Source organism: Myotis yumanensis, unplaced genomic scaffold (genome assembly GCF_028538775.1).
Source record: "Myotis yumanensis isolate MYYU_CA2020_CCGP unplaced genomic scaffold, mMyoYum1.0.hap1 SCAF_6, whole genome shotgun sequence".
NCBI lineage: Eukaryota > Metazoa > Chordata > Mammalia > Chiroptera > Vespertilionidae > Myotis > Myotis yumanensis.
Window position 1 is genome coordinate 93,493,418 of NW_027223757.1, and position 20,602 is coordinate 93,514,019.

The 20,602-nt window shown below is 59.7% G+C and overlaps 1 protein-coding gene across 2 annotated transcripts; it reads left to right on the top strand.

Moving 5' to 3' along the window:
* The first annotated feature begins 11,789 nt into the window (after positions 1-11,789).
* Positions 11,790-20,376, top strand: MLN (motilin). Of its 2 annotated transcripts, none has more exons than XM_070419434.1 (5): positions 11,790-11,828; positions 14,060-14,183; positions 16,395-16,511; positions 19,457-19,560; positions 20,237-20,376. In XM_070419434.1, exons 2-4 carry the CDS (start codon positions 14,067-14,069, stop codon positions 19,535-19,537), a joined length of 315 nt encoding a protein of 104 aa, XP_070275535.1. In that variant the 5' UTR covers positions 11,790-11,828; positions 14,060-14,066; the 3' UTR covers positions 19,538-19,560; positions 20,237-20,376. The 2 variants fall into 2 exon arrangements, with proteins under 2 accessions (XP_070275535.1, XP_070275536.1); XM_070419435.1 differs by having other exon boundaries at positions 20,240-20,376.
* Positions 20,377-20,602: the final 226 nt, after the last annotated feature.

Below are 20,602 nucleotides of genomic sequence, written 5' to 3' on the forward strand. Positions count from 1 at the left end.
CGAGGCCCAGAGAGGCAGGCTCCCCGAAGGCCCTGCTCCGAAGAATGCAGCTCCTCAGCCCTCCTGGCCTTCAGGGGCACCAGACCCCCTCAGGCTGAGTTCCCTTTGGTCAGCGTCTCCTCCGGCTCAGCCAGAGGCTCCTCCACCTTTTCCTTCCGAAGGGACCCGGTTCCCAGCTGCGGGGAGGGGGGGGGCAGCCATGGCACTCTACCCTCTACCTGGGCTCTGGGCTCCGGTTGACTTCCCCTCCTGTCCCAGCAGCAATCAGGACCTTTCTCGCACTCAGCAGCTGCCGTAACCACCTCGCGGCGCCCCTAATCCTGTTTCTGTGGTCTCCCAGAGAAAGGCAGAGGGGTGCTGGAGAGGAGGCTGACAGTGACAGAGGACGGGTGGCTTTCTTAGAATATGAACAGCGGTTCTGACTTCCAGAGGGACCGTCCTAGAGGGAATGAAAGGTCGCGGCCGATCTCTCTGCAGGGAAACTAGAAGAGGCCCGCACGTGCCCCTAACTCGCCTGTCCCTGGTGCCGGAACCTCCCATTAGAGATTTATCCCTTTAAGTAGGACATGTTAGAAATACAAATATTCGCAGTGACTCCAGTAGTCATCTGTGCTGGCCCTGCCTGCATGCTGGCCCTCCCTCAGCTCGGCCCAGAACACCATGTGCCTGGCCTGCTGGCTTCCTGTCGATTCCGCCCATGGAAGCTCCTGGCTGGAGACTGGGAGCCAAAGGAGCAGAAGCCACAGTGTTTCTTCTCTCTCTCAGGCTTGGATGTCTGACAGTGGCTGCTTATCTGCAGCTTCCCCAGTGTGGCCCCTCCACAGCTCCAGATCCTTCTCCACATCCCAGCTCCCACCGGCACAGCCCCAGGTCCTGGGCTGGCACAGGACCTCTTTCCTTGCACGGTCACGGCGGGCAGGGGCGGGAGGGGGTGGGGGGGGGGCGGAATCATCTCCAGGTGAGCTCTCCCAGCACCTCTGCAGCTGGGCCGCCAGCACGCTGTCCCTCTGCAGAACCGCCTGCCCAAAGTGCTCTTCCCCTGCTTGGACTCTCACTGGCAGCAGCTCACACGTACAGAGTTCGATAAGGAACTATCAATTCCGCCTCCCCCAGCACACATCCCTTCCTCCCCCAGTCTCCTCCAGCTCCCTGACCACACAGGGCTCGAGTGGGAAACCTAAACGCCACCCTGAATCTTTCCTGCATGCACCCAACCTGTCACACACCCGTGTGCATGGGGAGTCCTTGGCTTTCGTCATTGCCGTTCCTCGGGGCTGCAGCCTCCCTGCCTCTTCCCTGGCTGCCCGCAGCCCACCCCACCGCCCACCCCACCGCATCCAGGGCGATCTCTAAAGACAACCCTCCATGTCCTCTCCTGCCCAAGACTCCTCAGTGGCATCCCAGTTGAATCAGACTCCTGCCCAGTCATGTAGGATGCGCTCATTCCTATGTCGCCACCCATTTCTGGCTTTAAAAAGGCCCTGCTGGAGGATGGGGGGGCCCAGCAGAGCCCCCATATCAGCAGATCTCTGGCTTTGGAAACAGGCAAGAAGCCTCATTTGGCAGGAAGCCAGATGGAACAGGTCCAGGGCTGCCAGGCCCCGCATCCCCCATTACAGCCCAGAGGAAGCCTGACTTGAGTATTTGAGACTCAAGGAGGGAGCAGTTGGCCAAGCCAGTCAAGTGCCATATCATAGCCAAATGAGAGAGAATCTGGCCCCTCTGGCTTCCCACTCTTTGCCCCAAAAGAGAAACAGGTGGATGCTGGACAGCCAAAGCAGGATACGTTTCCATGGGTGGCCTTCGGGTGCTGCGTGATCCAGCTCCCGCCTCCGCCTCCTCATCCCCAGCTCATTCGCACACACCTCACCCCCCCTCCTGGGTTCATGCCACACCTGTCAGTTTCTAGAACATGGCCAAGCTCCTGCCTGTCCTTATGATCTCTGTCAAGGATGCCCCTTGAAGAGGAACAGTGCCCTTCACCCCAGCAGCCCACTGCCTCTTAACTGCTCCATTTTCCCTGCTGAAGGGGTGGGAGGGGTGACTAGAAGGTGCCCGGGCCACGCTCCAGGCAGCTGTGGTGGGCGACTAATCCAGCCTCCGGGGCCAGCACATTCACAGAGCCTGGGCGTTGTCTGGGCAGCCCCGGTCCTGGGCTGCTCCCATAGGGGAGCACCCAGCCCAGCACCTTCCAGGGGGCGCTTCCCCAGAGGCAGGCTCACCATCCTCAGCCGCACCACAGTCCTGTCCCTCTGTGTCCCTTCTCCCACACGCACCTCCTTCCACCTCCCCCACCGCCTTCATTACCACCAGCTGCAAAATTTCAGCTGAAAACATAAAATACAGGTTCTTGGCTTTGGCTTTTTTCTTTAATGAAGAGACAAACCCTAGGAAATCAAGTGTGTGTTTGGTCGGGGGGGTGGGGGTGGCGTTCTGGGGAAATGTTAACCCAGGGATGAAAGCGGGCCTGCAGGTGGAGCCTGTCACACCGCACTCCCACAGTGACAGGTGGTGACGGTGAGGGGGGTGCAGGCAGCACCTCCATTCTGCTGGCTCCTGAGTCCACCCACCCCGTGGCTCTCCCTGGCCCTGGGCCCTCCTGTCTCCCCTGGAGCTTAGACAGTATGGGTTGGGGCGGAGGTGGGGCTCTCTTACCTCTGCCCCTCCCCCACGAGTTGCACTTAGGTCCCCCACATCCCAACATCACGGAGGAGAGTGCCCCCTGGTGGAGCTGTGGCACTGAGATGCACAGACAGTTGGTCTCCCCCTTCCCGGCACACAGCTCCTAAAACCCTTGAGTTTCCTAAGTGCCGAGAGCAACGGGAGCATCCTTTGTGGCAATATTGAGTCTTTTGTCCTTGGTTCCTGAAACAACTCCAGAGTCATAAGGGTGAACAGAACGCCTGTTTTCACAGCGAGCTCCTTTCTGCTGTGCCTGGGTTTCTGTTAATGAGGAACTGTGGGAAAGCGCCTAAGGGTGGGCTGGCTGCCAGGGGAACTGAACACTTGATAGGAGGGATGGCTCCCAGGGAGGGGAAAAGGGCCAGAAATTGAGTTCAACCGCCAAGGGCAAATGATCTGATCCATCACACCGCTGTCATGAGCCTCCATTACAAAAAAAAAGACAGGGGTCAAAGGGCTTCTGGGTGGGAACGCACCCACACACCTGGAGGTGGCGCACCCCCACTCCATGGAGACGGAAGCTCCTGAGCTCTCACCCTTGCAGACCCCACCTTAGCACCCCTACATGTGGCTGCTCCTCCGCATCCCCCATCCTGCTCCTCATCATAAGCCGATAGCCCGGAGTGCATGCCTCTCGGGGCCCTGAGCCGCCCTAGCTAACTAACCAAGCCCGTGGAAGCGGGTGGGGCCTCCCATGTACAGCCCGCCAGTCAGGAGCACCTGCACTTGTGATTGGCATCTAACGTTGGGGAAGGGGAGAGCCTATTCGACGAAGCCCTTACCTGTGGGATCTGACGCTACCTCCAGGGAGAGTGTGTCAAGATTGCGTTAAATTGTAGGACGTTGGCTGGTGTTGCAGAATTGCCCGGTGGTGTGTGGGGGCGGGGTTGGGGGGTGGGGACATGCTTGTGCTGGGGTGGCCTCAGCAAGAGATTGTGGCCTCCGGGGCCCCTAGGAATCCCCGCTCCTGTTACTGGACAGAGGGCCTGGCCTGAGCCGATCTGCTGGGACCAGCAGGTAGTATTCGGGTTCTTGACGTCGTGCAGGAAAGATTTCACAGCACGAGTGCAGGTGCTTGAGAGCGCTCCAAAGCGGAGGACAGCGAGACAGGAGGAGCTTGGCATAGAGGCAGCCACAGGAGAGCCTCCGCAGAGCTGCCCTGCCTCTCTGGGAGGCCAGAGAAAGGGGGCCTTGGGGGCAGGTCCGGCAGTTAGCCTGGGACGAGCTGCCGCTGCCCAGGGCTCCCCTGATTGCAGGCCTCACTGGGTGGCTTAGGGTTTAGGAGGTGTGTGTGGAGCGGGGGGAGACAGGGGGGTGGGCCTGCTCCCAAGAGGGAGAGGGCATGCTTGGTCCTTTGTCTTGAGGCTTTATCTCTCTCTTTCTCTCTCTCTCTCTCTCTCTCTCTCTCTCTCTGGCTGGAATCTTAGGGGAGGTCTCAGGGAGGGTTTCAGCAGAATATTCATCCATTTTCCATGTGTGCCCTTCAGGGTTGTGGTCTCTACTGATTGGTCAGTGCCAGGGCAGGGGGTCATTGGTCATTGCAGCTGGTCCTGGCATGGCCCACCTGGTTTTGCTACTTTTCTGGGCCTGGAGCTGAAATACAACTGAGGCCTAGATGTTATCTCTAGGGAGGCGACCTTCTGCATCTGCTGTGAACTGCTCTGCCAGTTTGTTCAGCTCTCATTTTCCCTGTTCCACTTGCCAGGGCTTCCTAGCTTCTTACTCTCCTGCCTCCGTCCCAGGGCTGGGACCTCCTAGATGGGAAGCCTCTGTCCTCTGTCCCAGGGAGAGGTTAGCCTTCAAGGGGGTGGGCTGCATTCCTGTTTCCAGGGCACCAACACTCATCCCTGGTCACTGACTATGACCGTGGTCTACTGGGCACAGAGGGCTCCAAGTGGACCAAGTGCTCAGGGTAAAGGAAGAGAGAAAGAGGTGCCTGGCATCTATGGAGAGGGGCCGAGCAGATCAGCTCCTTGAGGCTAGGCTGTGAGGGGGGTGAGGGAGGGAACAAAGGATGTTTGGAGACCAGAAAGCAGAGAGGCAGCCAGTGAGATGTAGCAGTGGCCAGTCCAGGGAGGGGGGGGGGGGACAGGGACCCGTCCCTGGCACCTGAGCTGGACCCAGGCCTAAAGGGCTCACACAGGACCTGGGCTGGAGCCTGTGAGTTGGAGGGAAAGGCCTGCTGCCCCCCGAGCAGTTACCTCCACACCCGGACTGTCTAACCCTAATGAGCATCTCACCCCACACAGCATCCGCCCACCAGGCCTGCAGGAGCCTGGCCCCTCGAAGCGGCTGTGCGTCTTTCAGGACAAAGTGGGGCCTTCTCCTCAGCTCAGTGCTCACTGTCATCATGAGTTTTGAGGAAAAATGATGGCGGGGCAAATTGGACCCCTCCACTCCTGTCAAGGCCAGAGGCTGAGGGAAGGCGGGCTGGGCATGCTGCTGGCTGGCTCTGCATTGCAGGGCTCTTCTCCCCTGAGAGCTCATAGCCGGCCTCACCCACAGCAGGGAAGCCAGCCCACTCCTCTCCGTCCTCCCAAATCTCCTTCTCGGAGCTCCCTGCAGGGCCACCCACCCCCTCGGTCATTCCAGAGACGTGGCAGGGGAGGGCTTGCTGCCCTTAGGGAAAGGGCATTTGTTTAAACAATTCAGCCCTCCCAGTCCCAAACGGGAGCCTGGGTAAGTGGGAGGCCTCTGAGCGTCAGCACCACGGACAGCGCCACGGGCCCAAGCCGCGCAGGAGGATGGGGAGGGGCGGCGTTAGGCCTAGGGAACCCCACTCTTGAGCCCGGAGGGCCTGCCCTTTCACTGCAGCTCGAAGGGACATTGGCTCAGGAGTGTTACCGCTGGGCCCAGGGCCTGGTAATCAACCCTTCCCAGTGCCCTGCATGGGAAGGCAATTAAAGCAAGAATTAAAAAGCCATAGTATCACTTCAACTCCATGGACTGGCCTGAAGTGTGTCCTCTGTCTCTAGGGAGGGTGGAGGCAGCATGGGGGGGACAGGGCAAAGGAAAGAGAAAGAAGCGTAAAGGGAGTTGAGGGCATGAGAATGCAGGGTTCTGAGGCTCACACGCCTTCCCAGCACATGGCCAAAGTCGGCTCTCCCTCCACCCCACCACCCGGAAGCCCCCCTGGTGGCTCTGGCCTAAGGAAATTCTCTCCTCTGGAGTCTCCTGAGCTACCACCACCTCACGGGTGGGTAGCCTTGCGTCCGTCTCCACCAGAGCATGTGCCTCACCGATGGGCTGTGCTATGTCACCAGGGCCCACCCCGACACCTAGTGCCTGGTGCAGAGCGACACTGGGTAGGTGATCGTTAACTACTTGTTGACTGGTTCTTTGGCTGAAGCTCTTAATATAGTCCCACCCTTGCCCCCCCCCCCCAATACCGCTCAACAGCAGGGCAAGGCCATCCCAAAATGAGTCATAAAGCTCAGCACCCTCAGGAGCCTGTTAGACACAGAGCACCCCCTTTGTCTCCAGGGTCTAACGAGCTCGTGCGCTTTCTTTCATGGAAAAGCTCTGGATTGGCTTCTCACTTCTGGGAGCCAGAAAATTCTCATCTACTGAACCGCTGTTAACCCTTTTCACGTCAACAAAGCCTCCCGCGGGTCCTCCTCCCGTCCCAGGCGACGGCCTTGATGGCTTGGAAGTGAGGGGGGCACTGGGCTCCTTTCATTCCCATCCTCCGGGTGAAATCCTAAACCGGGGATTCAAGTTTGATTGGAGCTGTTCTAGCAGCTTATGCCTCTGCCCCTTGGGAGCTACATGTGTCTATTTTAAATAAATTCCCCCTTTTTCACTCCTTTTTACAAAGAACAACTGCAAATCTCCTCTGAGGACAGCTTTTCTTTGGGGTGGAATTCAGTTCTGACAGCCAGACGTTCATGAGACAGGCCTGGGGTGAGTAATGATTACATGAACTAGCTGTGTGATTGGCTCTTGCCTGACCCTTGGGGTGCTCGCTCAGCATCCTGCAGTGTTTGTGGCTGCAGTTTCCCAATAACTTGGTTGCTCTTTTAAGAAAAATATGATTCTAAGGAGTGAAAGGAAGAAGGAAAAGAGGGCTGAGTGCTGCAGGCGAGGGGCGAGTGAGCCCTAACGCCCGTCTTCACAGCTGCCCAGTGCTCTGTTGCTTGTTTTATTTAATTTTTTAAAATATATTTTTATTTATTTCTAGAGGAAGGGAGAGGAAGAGAGAGAGACAATGAGAGAGACTCATCAATAGGCTGCCTCCTGCACGCCCCCTACTGGAGATGGAGCCCGCAACCAGGATATGTGCCCTAACCAAGAATCGAACCATGACCTCCAGGTTCATGAGTAGAAGCTCAAACACTGAGCCAGCCGGCCGGGCTCAGTTCCATGTTTTAGATGTAGGTGAGCATCGCCAAGGTATGCACTACCCACACTGCTCGCTCCAAATGCCCATGTCCTGGGTCCCCAGGCCTGAAGACAAGCTGTGCCTCTGGCTTACCCTCCTATCCCGACGGAGACTGGAGGAGCTGGCCATGTGGCGCACATGAGAGTCCGCGGGGTCCAGGCCTGAGGAGCATGCTCACCGTGGTGGTGGATGGGTCTCTGCTCAGCCGGACACCGATGAAGGGGCTGGAGCCAGGAATGGCCCCTGAGCTCCAGACCTGAGCAGCAAAGGCCCCTCGACCCCTGGTGAACTCCTCCTCCTCCATCGTCCAAGCTCGACCAGACCCCGGGCCACCCAGCCCAGCCCAGCCCCAGGCCAGAGGAAACAGAATCCCCCTTCTTTACTGCCATCGCCTCCAGGGAGGGCTGGGGGCAAGGAGGCCTGGGTGACCACCACTGATGTCATCGGCAGAGGCTGCTGGAGACTCGCCGCTCCCATTAGCAGCCACCATGGCAGCCCCCCAAATCCAAACACCGTCAGCCTAGCAATGTGGGGAGGGTGCCGCCGAGTTAGAGATGCAATGGGAGAGAAAGCGTTTGGCCAGCTGTCTCCCTTCACCGGACCTGCCTGGATGGGGCTGACCTCTGAACCACTGTGCTCCCAGCCACACGGTAAAACCTCAACCAAGACTTCTCTGCTTCTTCACATGAAAGCACAAACTTCCCTCAACCGCAGACTTCCGCAGCCGTTTATGAACACGCATCAGCCCCCACCTTGTTCTCGCTCCTCGTGTCCTGGGATGGGGAGCTGGGAGCTGCCTGCCCGGGAAGGTGAAGAGGAAGGAGAGGATCTGGCGTGTGAGGGGCCAGGCTTTCTCTATCATTAATGAGTCGCTTTTGAAGCCATCTGCTTTCTCTCCGCACACATCTATCATCTCCATGCAAACACCATAGAAACATTTAAAATGCAATAAAAGGAGACCGCGTGCCACAGAAGGAGCAGAAAAACAAGTCCTGCTGAAGTCCCGCCACAGACCCAGCTCTCAGCCGCATAGCCTGTCCCTGGAGAAAAAGTCATGCCGCCGCTTCTGAGCGTTTTACAGCAGCGGCTTGTGTGATAAACCCCCATAAATAGAAAGGGAGCCCAGAAGCAAGTTGGTGACGGGGACATTTCTGGGCGTCTGTCAACCACCCGGGGAAGTACTGACAGGGAGTCGGCAGGAGAGCTGCTGAGAAACTCAGCCGCGCCCACAAGTTCCTGGAGCTCTGTCCACAGTCCGTGAGGCGAACCGAAAAGGAAGCACTTTATCAGATCTTTTCGGGTCCAGGCTGTGGTGAGCACTGGGCACATGCCACAGGAGATGGGAGATGCAGGAATGTCACTTCGAGCAGCAGCTGTAACACAGACAAGAGCTCTGCTCCTTGGAACTGAGCTTTGGCGGGCCCTGCCTTTGTGTTTTCTTTCCCCGTGCCCTGCCCCTATGCCGGGTCCTGGGGTTCGGCAGTGTCGGCTGTGCCCCAGTTCTCAACAAGTCACTGTGAGTTCTGAAAACAGACCCTGAGCCACAGAAGGAAAAGAATAAAAATACCCAACAGGTCACCGAAGCCGTGTACCCTGGGCCAGGACACGGTTGTTGTTTGAGATACACCTCTCAGGGCTTGGCTTACCCAGTGTTTCTGCCCCTGAGCCCAGCCCCTGGCCCCAGCTCTGTGAGGGATATCGGGGACCCCACACCTGAGCAGAGCACCGCCCTCCCCCCGCCGCGCTGCCTGTACTCCAGGAGCTGGACCTTTCGCCGCCTTGGCCTTTGCTGCCGCCAGCAAAGCCGTTTCATTCTTATCAGCACTCTGGGCAAGCCGACCCTCTACTAGTAAGCCTTTCCTTTCTCCGCTTTCACCGGAGCTTCAGCGCTCCCAGCATCCCTGACTCTCCTGTCTCTCAGCTCTGTCGTCCTCGACCGCCATCTGCCTCTGAGGGGCCATCGGGAACCGGGCCCTGTGAGCCCCTTGCCCCCCCAGGCGCGCCCAGTTCCAGCTTTCTGCCTTCGCTGGCCCCTCCTGCCACCTGTGTCCTCCACCTCGTGTCCTCAGGGCCTTGGGGACATCGATCCGGCCGCTCACCTGGCCTTTCCGCTGTGGTTTGAAGCCGCTGGCATCTTGCTTTCGGGCTCTGTCCTGCCTGGTGCTGGCTGCATCTCCCAAGGTAGCAGCGTCTGCAAATCCAGTTGCCACGCGCTGCCTCTCTGTTCTGGGCCTTCATGAGGACGCTGGGGCAGCGTCTCAAGGTCACGAGGAGAGGAGAGGAGAGGAGAGGAGAGGAGAGGAGAGGAGAGGAGAGGAGAGGAGAGGAGCGCTAACGTGCCTGTGCCACTGCCCATCTGGGGAAAGAGGCCCCGGGTGCCCACGTGTGGTCTGAGTCGTGTCCTCTGGGTTTTGTGAACTTCCCTCCCAGCCTGGGCTGGTTTCCTGCTCCCTCTGCCTCAGCCGCCGCACATTCGTGGAGTTCCCCTTTGAAGAATGAAGAGCTCAGAGCATCTTTCCTTTCATTTTTTGTCCAATTTCTAGCAGGAGAAATAGCCACTAATTGAGGGTTTGAGGGAGAGACGTGTACGTGGGAAAGATGAAGTAGTCGTGACTAGGCTTGTTACCCGCCTCCTCTCCATTCTGACTTACTAACCATGACTGGAAAACACACCTCGAGGGCCAGGCACCTGGGAGAGGGGAGAGGAGAGGGGAGAGGAGACGTCCCGGCGAGACGGTTCAGAAAGAACCGGCCCACAATCTGCAGCCAGAGGGGCACCACGGAGAGGCCCTTGGTCCCTGCCGCCCTGTCGGTGGCCCACAGCGGACCGTGAGCCTCGTAAGGCACGTGCCCTCTGCACTCAGGGAGGAGCCCCTGTGAACGCTGCCAAGCCCGCTCCGCACCCAACTGCAGATGCCAGCCGCAGTGCTGCCGCCTGCCTGGCCGGAGTGCCGCATCGCAGGAGCGGCCCAGCAGGGTATGCACACCCAGAAAACCGGTCTCTTCCCTTCTCCCCCCTCACAGGCCTGTCCCTAATCGTGTCTCAGTGTCTTGAAGGTGTCTCTGGGCCAGAGCCCAGGCTGCCCAGCAGAGGTGAAGGGTGGCGAGCAGCCTCACACTTCGCCTGCTGCTTGGCGCGAGGTCTGGCCGCCATCTGCGTCCTCCTGGGTCCAGACTGGACTCCCCAAGCCTAACACACACAGAACAACAGTGTTTGTCTGCCGCTCAGCTCAGACTCATCGCGCTCAGACACCTTGCCGGGGTGGCTCAGGGAAGAGGGCAGGTTTGAAGAGTTTGTACCAGGCCCGTGCTCACTCAGCAAATACTCAGGCACAAAGCACGCCGGTCCTGAAGCCAGACTCTCAAGTTTGAATAATGGCCCTGCGTGTTAAGAGCTGTGTGACCTTAGGCCAGTCCTTCCACCTCAGCTTTCCCACCTGTAAAATAGGACAATAGCCACCCCCACCTCATAGGGGTGTGAGATTTTTAAAACTAGGGTGTGTCACGTCTGCCTGTCATTTTCACTCCTGGGGCACCACCCTCCCCCAGACACTGTCGAGTCAGAGCCGGCACTTTTTCTATGAGGTCCACGTCATAAACATTTCCAGCTTCGTGGGCCGGACCGAACTCCTCCGAGACAGTTTCGCCCACACGGGCGGAGTTCTGACCTGGTGTCCGTGGCACAGAGACCAGCGGGGAGCCTTGCTGACCCGGGAGGGGTGACAGGTCATCTGGCCGGGCTGGAAGCTTACAAACCTTTGCTCCTTTCTGAGGGGAAAGCCAGGGCAGACAGACGGGCTGACGGGAGAGGCTCCTGGACAAGCCGCCCCATCTGCATGTTGGGCTCCTCAGGGACCCACACGCTGACCCCAGGGCGACTCTCCTAACCCACACGGGTCCTCTGTGACGCCCCTCACGGGTCCACTGTGCCATCTCTGCACCTGCGTGCGGGCACTCCCTCCCTCTGCCCGCCTGGCCACGCCCAGCCTTGTATGAAGAGACCTGTAGTGCCGTCACAGAGGAGCGATTCAGTTGTGCCTCAGGTTCCTTATCTGTAAACCGGGGGCATGAGAGCACCCGCGTGGGCTGCTGAGCTTTCATGCGCTCACACGTCAAGCACTCCCTGAGCGGCCAGCCTGTCCACGGCAGAATGCTTTCGCCTCTCCCGCCTCGGTCCTTAAGTTACCGTTAGAATCACACGGTGACCACAAACCTCCCGGTGGGTGTCCTCCCATCCAGGCTGCAGGCGGTGACCCTCCTGCCCCACACGCCGCACGCATGTGCCATGGTGACCGGGCTCCCCGAGCCCCTGGCGCTCGGCTGGTCTGGACTGTTGTTTTCTTTTCATTCATGGATGAACCGAGAGGATCTTAAGGGGGAAAACTCAACAGAGACTCCAGTCAGCAGGGCTGGCCTGGTGACCCCACATGGAAGGGACAACAGAGAAAGGGCTTTCAGTAGAACGACCCTCAGCGGGCGCCGAGGTCTGCGTGGGCAGGAGGTCTGGTGGTGCTGGCCGCCACCGAACCCTGGCTGTGGCCGGCAGAAGAGGCCTCCGGGAGAGCCCCAGCCATGGCGTGGCAGGCCTGCCGTTGTTTCCACGAGCTCTAAGAATCCAGGCTCCCCACCCAGCACCCCCAAAGGTGTGGCCAAAGGTCAATGCGCTCCAAAGGGGAGACTGGAGGTATATAAGGGCCCGTCAGGCCAGGCGGACACAGAGGACGAGCAGCGACTCCGCCAGGCCCACGCTGACCACGCTCGCACTGTGAGTAGCCATGGAAGGGGGATGAGCATGAGCCCCAGGGTAGCCCCTCTGCCACCTTCCATACTTAGCGGGGTCCAACTGAGTGCCCCACGCTGGTTTCGGGTGGCAGGTAAAGGCTCGCAGGTAAGGAGAAGCGGGGCCGCCCTGAGCGTGGAGGCAGGAGGGGGCAGGTGGGTGCAATTCCTGGCAGCAGCGAGGCTGTCTGGGGTCAGTGGTGCCATTGACTGCCGGCCAGAAACTTCAGCCCAGACCTCACCAGGGCCCCAGGGCCCCTGTGGTATGGAAGCTTTGCCCTGGACGTGAAGAGGAAAGACGGGTCCCCAGGGCTCCCAGGCCTGGCCTCCTCTGGAGGGGCAGTTGGGGATGGGCTGGAGGCAACACCCGCCCCTCCAGTGCTGGGATGAGAAGTCAGCCCTCAGGCAGCGGAGAGCTCAGCCTGCTCCCCCCTGCGCCCAGGACACAGTGCGTGTAGGAGACATGCCGACTGCCAGTTGGATCAAGAAAATGAGCAGCAATTGGATTCTGCCTTTTTTATTTCAAGTTTTTATTGATTCTTACGGAGTGGATTAATGCCAACACAGAATGAAAAGGGTCTGCAGCATCTCCGTGAAGGAAATGGAACGGCTTCACTGTGACACAGGCGTCTCCTCTAGGAGGGGTGGGGGTCAGAGTCTGGGAAGGGGAAGGGTAGGAACAAGGGAGGAGCTGAGATTCAGGGCTCCCCACCCCCACTGGCCTCTGTCCCCTCAGGTCCTCCCAGAGAGGGGTCTTCAGAGGCTGGTGGCCCTCCCCGCCCTGGGGAACCCGTACGCACCTGGCCCGGAGGCCTTGGCTGTCTGGGTGCCAGTGTTCTTGCTCATAGAGTTTTATCCAGACGAGGAGAGAAAGTAGGGTAGGCACCAGGGTAGCAAGATGCAGAGGAGCGTCTGCTGGACACAGGTGGCCTCAGAGGACTGAGAGAGAGGGCCTGGCAGAGGGGCAGGACACAGCCTGGAAGATTCTTTCTGGGGAGAGACAAGGCAGACCCGGGAGAAGCAAGAGGCCAGCTCAGGCAGGGCTCTCCTGTACAGCATATCCTGTCCCACCCCCAGGTGAGCCCCGGAAGCTCATTATCTGAAACCCCTCCCTGCCTGGGGCCCGGCAGCCCACCCAGCATAGGAACGCTGGTACCAGGAGTCCAGTCGCAGGCCTGACCCGGCGAGGCCCCTCCCTGCCTTCTGTGGCCAGAGGCAACATGCCGTGGGGACTGGGGAAAGCATCCCGCCTCAGAAGGCCAGGCTCCAGCCCTTACTCCCCACTCCCCCACCCCTGAATGAGTCCCTCCACCTCCCCACGTCTCCTCCCTCCCCAGGTCACACCTGCTCCCAGGTGGGCATGAGGATCACAAGGGAGGGCTAGGAAGGAATCACCCAGGCCAGCACCCAGCAAGCAGACCACATCCTCCTCCCCCCGCCCTCCTGGCCGGCCCTGCCCCCGCCCAGCCTCTGAGTCCTGTCTCAGTCCCATGGCCACCACACCCACTGCTCCCTGCCAGGTCTCTGCAGCCCACCCTCCTGCCTGCATTCCAGACAAAGCCACTTCCTGGATTTGAGAGGGGCCCAGGAGGTGTGGGGTGGCAGCTTGCAGGGAGGGGTACCCCTGTTGTTTCTCATGACAGCGAACAGGCAGCTGCTTCACTGAGCTGGGCAGGGGCTGGTTCCAGAGCCAGTGCTGCCCAGCGGGTGCGCCTCACCCCGGCTCTGTCTGGCTCTGCCTCCACTGGGCAGGTCTCAGTGCTTTTCCCTCGAGACCTGGAGTAGAGCTGGGCATCTGCACCTGGGTCCATCCTTCCAACACCCTAATCGGCTCAGGGGGCGGGGCAGGTTCCCCAGGCCTCAGCATGGTTCTGTGGTATCTAGGGGTTTTTTTCTCTAAGACACGAGGTCCCTCCCACATCAGGAGCCTCTGGGGCCCCAGCATTCCTCACCTATAACAAGAAGGGCCCACGTGGGATGAGTCTTCCCTGGTGCGGGCAGGGGCCGGGCGGCCTCGCCGGGGGCGTGGTCAGCTCTCAGGGCTCTGGGGCAGAGAGGGGCCTGAGTTCACCTGGTAAAGCCCCACGCAGGCCCTGTCACAGGGGCTGAGCAGGTGCCAGGGTCACACAGCCCAGGCGGGGCCTGGACCAGCGCTCCCGCCTCCAATGCAGCCGCCCATCACTGCCCCCACCAGTGACAGCAGCCCCTGTCGCCCAGCTCCAGGATGGTGTCCCGCAAGGCCCTGGCTGCCCTGCTGGTGGTTCACGTCGCCGCTCTGCTGGCCTCCCAGGCAGAAGCCTTCGTTCCCATCTTCACGCACAGTGAGCTCCAGAAGATGCAGGTAAGAACCCCTGCGGCCCATTGCCCACCTACATGGCCCACTGCCCATGGCCCACCGTCCAGTGCCCACCGCTGTGGCCCAGGTGACACAGCCCTGCTCGCACTGAAGCGGTGTTAGGTCTAGAGTCGACCTGCGTTTGATCAGCTCTGCCAGGGGACAGCATGGGGGCCGGGCCCAGGCTCCAGCGCCGCCCGGGCCTCCACTCCTCTAGAGCCACTCAGTGTCAGGGGGGCATGTCTTCCCACCCGGCCACCCACCTCCCGAGGAGCCTCCAGTTACCACGTCAGTGCACATTCGCTCAGCATCTGGGTGAGAGGCTGACGTACAGGGAGACGTACGGGGAAGTCCAAGGCCTCCGTCTTCAGGAGCCGGCTTGGGAGCCAAGACAGACCCGTGGGGAAGTCACTAGCCGGTTAACTGCCCAGTCGGTGCCCTGTCCTAAGTGCTGAGTCCCAGGAGGGGAGGCACTCGGGCTGGCACCTGGGAAGCCCCGGGGGGGGGCAGGTGAGACTGAGCTGGCGCCTTGGGAGAGCAGGAGGGACCCCGGTGGGCAAACGTCCGGCAGCAGCCAAGGCCTCCTTCTCTTAGAGCCCAGGCGACACCAGGTGGCAGCTGCAGGACAGCTGGGCGGCAGGACTGCCTCCTGGTGACTCTATTTATTTTTTTAAATATATTTTTATTGATTTCAGAGAGGAAGGAAGAGGGAAAGAGAGAAGCACCAATGATTAGAGAGAATCATTGACCAGCTGCCTCCTGCACGCTCCACACTGGGGATCGAGCCTGCAACCCGGGCATGCACCCTGACCTCCTGGGTTCATAGGTCGGCGCTCAACCACTGAGCCACACTGGCCGGGCCCAGTGACTCACTTTATTTTTTTAAAATATATTTTATTGATTTTTTACAGAGAGGAAGGGAGAGGGATAGAGAGTTAGAAACATTGATGAGAGAGAAACATCGATCAGCTGCCTCCTGCACACCCCCTACTGGGGATGTGCCCGCAACCAAGGTACATGCCCTTGACCGGAATCGAACCCGGGACCCCTCAGTCTGCAGGCCGACACTCTATCCACTGAGCAAAACCGGTTAGTGCCCAGTGACTCACTTTCGACACAGGGGTTCTGAGTGCCCATGCGACACGGGTTTCTCTTTCACCCGAGGAGATGAAGAAATGGAACTGGCACATCCCACCCGTCTGAGGCCGAGGCCCCGCTAGGGACAAACACCAGAGTCAGTTCCCTGTTCTCTGGGAGGTCGCGTGGGCCTGGGGTCGGCTTCCGTATCTGCACCCTCTGTCCCGGGCAGGCGTCCACGTCCCTGCGCAGCGGCCCTTGCAGAGCCAAGGCTGGACCCAGATCCCTTCTTCAGGGACACACATCCCTCACCCCGGTCCCTTTCCAGAAAAGACCACCGTGGTTCTAGAACCACCCGTCAGGGCAGGCCCAAGCTGAACCCCAGGGGGAAGGACACACCTCCCTCACCCTGGTCCCTCTCCAGAAAAGACCACCACGGTTCTAGAACCGCCGGCCAGGGCAGGCCCGAACCGAACCCCAGGAGTGCCATTAAGAAGCCAGAGTGCAGAGGGGTCTGGTCTGAGTGCTCGGGCCTGGCCAGTGGGGTGCCAGGCAAGATGGGGGCTGGACAGAAAGAGCCAAACTCAGTAGAACATAAACTAGCAAAACGGCAACCACAGGATGCTTTGCGTGAACCTGTTCTGCGGTCTTGCTCCCTGCAATTGCCCGGCTCCGGGGTTTGTATGAAGAAGCTGCAAGCTCCCTCCTCCATCAGTCATCTCCCTGTCTTCCCTCTTATAAACCCCCTCCCAGGGACTCCAGCTTCGGGCCCCTGGCACCCTACAGGCTAGGCTGTCTACCATCTTTTTTATAGGCTCTCTGCTAAGAAAAACACATTTTCACACTTAATATGCATGCAGGGCAGCCATTATTTTCAGCTTTTTAACTTAATTAACAGTAACAATCTGGGTGCAATGTTTGAACTTCAAAGGACCAGATTCCTCTGCAAGTTGACCTGCTGGTGGGCAACTCGAGGGCCAGTCTTGGGCCACGGTGTCTGCGACTCGTGCAGGAGGCACGGGAGAAGGGGGCTGTGGCCTGAGGGAGCTGGGGCCATTGGCACCCTGGGCAGAAGCAGGCGAGGGCCATCTGGGGAGGAGAGGGAGGGCGGGTTTTGTGCCATTTGTGCTCTGCCCCTAGGAAAAGGAGCGGAACAAGGAGCAAAAGAAATCGCTGGGCGAACAGCAGAGGTCTGAAGAGGTGGGTCCTCTGGACCCTGAAGAGATCACCGAGGAGGAAGACGACCAAGTTATCAAGGTGAGCGGACAGGCGGCCAATGCAGAGACACCTGGTGGGCGCCCCTGGCCAGCCACCGGACGCGCCAGGGCTCAGCAGCAAGCCAAGGGTCTAATAGTGAGCTCCATGCGGTGGGGAGGCAGGCCCCGACATGAGACAGTGCACCGTTTCAGGCACCGAGTAAAGGAGTGTCAGAGAGTGAGAGTGGGATTGGCAGTCAGGGAAGGCCACTCGGAGGGGGTGGCATTGCCTTTGAAACCTGAATGACAAGGAGCCCCTCCATGAGAGCTAGAGCAAGGGCTTCCCCGCCGCAGGAACAGGGAGGCGACGGCCCCGCTCAGGAAGCACCTGGTGGGTGTGCGGTCCTCGAGGCCAGGAGCCTGAGAGGCAACAGGGCCGCAGAGCCTGCTGGGCCAGGCCACAGGGGTCCCAAGCAGGGACTTGACTCTGGGCAGCACAAGGGAAAGCAGGAGACTGTCAGGGGGAAGCTGCAGGCCCCGACGGGAGAGAGATGACCCGAGACAGCTCGTGTGGAGACCCGGGCCCAGGACCTTCAGCAACAGGTTAGGGTGCCCAGACCATCCGGGCCGGCGAGCCTGGACTGTGTCCAGCACAACTGTAGTTTCACACTCATGTATTCCAACCATGAATACCCCTGAGCCCTCTGTGTGTGTGGCCGGTTCTGGGCCCGGGAGATAGAGCGGTAGACAAAACGGATGCGTCGGCTGCCCTCCTGGCACCCTGACTCCAATGGGGGACCAGAAACAGATGCCAGGATGGGCAACATTCCTCGAACAGGATAATAAGCCCACTGTGCCCCATGGCAGGTAGGATAAGCGCTACGGAGAAACAAAGCAGGGAAAGCAAGGGGGTGGCTGCCATTTAAATAGGGTGATCAGAGCGGGCTTCATGATTGGGTGGTATTAGTGCAAAGACTTGAAGGAATGTTTGGGGAAAGAGATTCCAGGCAGAAGCAAGAGCCGTGCAAAGGCCCTGGGGCAGGAGTGGGCCTGGTGCATCCAGGAAACAGCGAGGAGGCCAGAGGGGCCACAGGGGAGAAAGAGGGAGATGAGGCAGAATGTGGACGTCATGGGCCATTGTTTGGACCTGGCCTTCACTCTGCTGACTGGGAGCCCTGGGGCCTTTGAGCAGAGGAGGGACGTGATGTACATTGAGAACAGGCTAAAGGGGTGAAGGCTGAGCGAGGGGGACCCCTGAGGAGGCTGCAGAACCCGAGAGAGAGTGGTTCAGCCCAGGTGGTCATGGTGGAGGCAGAGCAAAGGTCAGATTATGGAAATATTTTGGAGGCAGAAGCCCACGGGACTTGCTGGAAGAATGGATATGGGATGTGGGAAAGGGGAAAAAAGAAAACCCTTTTTCGGCCGGGACACGGGAAGGATGGAGCTGCCACCCCGGGAGGGTGAAGCCTATGGCTAGCTGCAGGGTGACAAGAGGAAGGTCAGGAGGTCAGGGGGCCTGTAAACTGAGATGCTGTTGGCATCTGGGTGGAGACAATGCAGGCAGGTGGGTAAGTGAAGTGGGCACTTCAGGAGAGGCCAGGGCTGAGACATCACGTGGGAGTCCCCAGCGATTAGATGAATTCAAGCCGGGACAGGGCGAGGCCGCTGACCAGCGCGGGCAGATGCAGAAGGGAGAGGCCCCAGGACTGAGCGTGAGGCACTTCCCTGTGGAGGCCTGGGAAGGAGGAGACCAGTGAGGACTTGCCAAGGTCACCCAGGGTCAGGGGAGAACGAGCTGGACTCCATGCCTCCCGCCTCCCCCGGACCCTGGCTGTGATCTTCCTGACCCCTAGGTCGCACAGCATGCTGTCCCCAAACAGTGAGGTCCAACATGTAGCCCAGAGGCTCCTCTTGGTGCTGTGGCCCCACATGGGGCTCCTTGGGCTCTGAGGAGGGAACGGGAGTGAGTCCTTCCGCTGGTGAAGGGAGGCTGGCTCGGAGCTGCCCTCTTCCGAGCACCGGGGCAGAGTTAAGGCACCCATTGAGGTTTCCACAGCACAAGCTACATCCGATGTAACATCCGGGAGGCTTGGGGGGCAGGGGGCACCTCACGTCCCCTGTCCATCTCCCTGGAACCATGCTAGGCAGGCCAGGGGCCCTATGGATCGTCCAGCCCAGCCTCCTCCCTTTACAGAGGAAACTGAGGCCTGGAGGACAACCACAGCCAGGGGACGGCATAGGCCGGGCTGGACCCTGAGCCCCACACAGGCCGCCCAAGGCTGCCCTGCAGCATCCGAGCCCATTCCCAGCCCCAGGGAGCCGGTGAGGGTGGGGAGCTGGTTTGGCAGCAAGACCAGTGAACCAGGAAGCTCTGGGGGTGACAGCGCGATGAGTCTCCAGACACATCCCTAGGGGCTCACTGTGTCCCCAGAGGGCCAGAGCAGTAGAGCCTGGTGGGCACTGGCACTGACCCTGGAGACAGGCCCGCTGGTTACCATTTTATCCCTCGATACTTAGTACCTGTGTGGCCTCAAGCAAGTTATTCAACCACTTCATCCTCAGTTTCCTCATCTGCAAAACGGGGACAGTAATGGTCTCTACATCATAGGGTTACCGAGAGGCGTAATAATATGCTGAAGGCCTTAGGGTGACACCTGGTGCGTGGTGGCATAGCCTCAGGAGAAGGGGAGGCGTGTGTCCCCCACATGAAAAGCCAGGAGGGTCCTGCCAGCCCCGCCCCTCCTGTGACCCCACCCCCAGAGGAGGTGTGCTGATCCTCCTCCCAGAAGGTCTCAGCACCTTCCAGGATCCAGCCCCCTGGTTAGATCGGGGGGTAGGGGGTGGGGGTGGGCAGAGTTCCCAGCAGGCCCTGGAAGCCCAGAGGATCCCAGAGGATGGGCAGGGTGGGGGCCGAGCGGCGGGGCACCCGCAGGGCACCCAGGGGTCCTCGGCACTCCCCCCTCCCTCTCCGCCCCTCCCTCCTTGTTAACTCTGCCTATTTCACAGCTCACTGCTCCCGTGGAAATTGAAATGAGGATGAACTCCAGGCAGCTGGGAAAGTACCGGCCGCCGTGGAAGGGCTGCTGAGCGAGTGCTGCCCACCCAGAGCGGTAAGGGCGGCGTCACCGGCACTGACACCACCCACCCGTGTTAGCATTACAGGAGCAAGCAGCGGTCTGAGCAGGGTTTGGGGACAGCGATTTGCTTTCCTGCTTTGCACCCGAGAACGAGCTGTTTTCTCCCACAAGCGTGCCCTCCCCTGCCGTGGAGCAGGCGGCTTGATGGCTGCGGCCTCCAGGAGCCCAGCCCCCAGCCAGGGCACCTCCCTCAGTGGCTCAGGCCCGCGTCCCAAACACCTTTCTGGTGACAACCCACCAGCCCTCCCTGCTTCAAAACCCCACTGAGCCGCTGGGTACTCTGAGGAAAACAATGCTGTCTGGCCGCAAGCCTGCATTGTGTTCATCGTTCTGCAAATCGCAGTCCTGAGCCCCATTTGGCCTTGCCCAGCCCAAGGTTGCCCCAGTTACTTGGGCAAAGCTAGGTCTCTGCTGACAAACAGCCACTAATTCCTTCTCACCTGGGAGCAGGGAAGGCAGCGAGGGACAGGGAGGCTAATTGACTTGCCCCAGGCTACAGAGAGGGTAGAGTGGGGCTGGCTGAGCTGGCCAAACCCCTGGGAGGGGGGGTGCCCCTCCTCCCTGGAGCGCAGGCAGCTTTAGAAGGTGGTTTCATAAGCTCCTGGGGACCTGCTGCCACTACTCAGCTGCAAACCTTGATTTTCTCCAGCAGCCAGGTGACCGCCGCTCTGCTCCTGGGAGAACTGGCCGCGGAGAGCCTCCGTGGAGGGCTGCATGGCCGGCGGCTGGGCTTGGGAGCAGGGCACCCGCTCCCCAGCAAATCCCTCTGCAGCAAATAAAGCATGAAATATACAGAAACAACTCTCTTATTTAATGTCGTAATATCCAAAGGTCAAACTCAGGTCAAGCCATGGGGGGGCGGGGGATGAAGTTCTGAGGGAGATGCATACATTAGCAAATCATGGGACTTGTCTACGTTCTGTGTTCAAATATTCACTTAGGCCACAGAACTGGGAGATTTGCACTGGCCCTTCCACGACTGGTGAGAAAACTGAGGCCCAGAGAGATGGTGTTT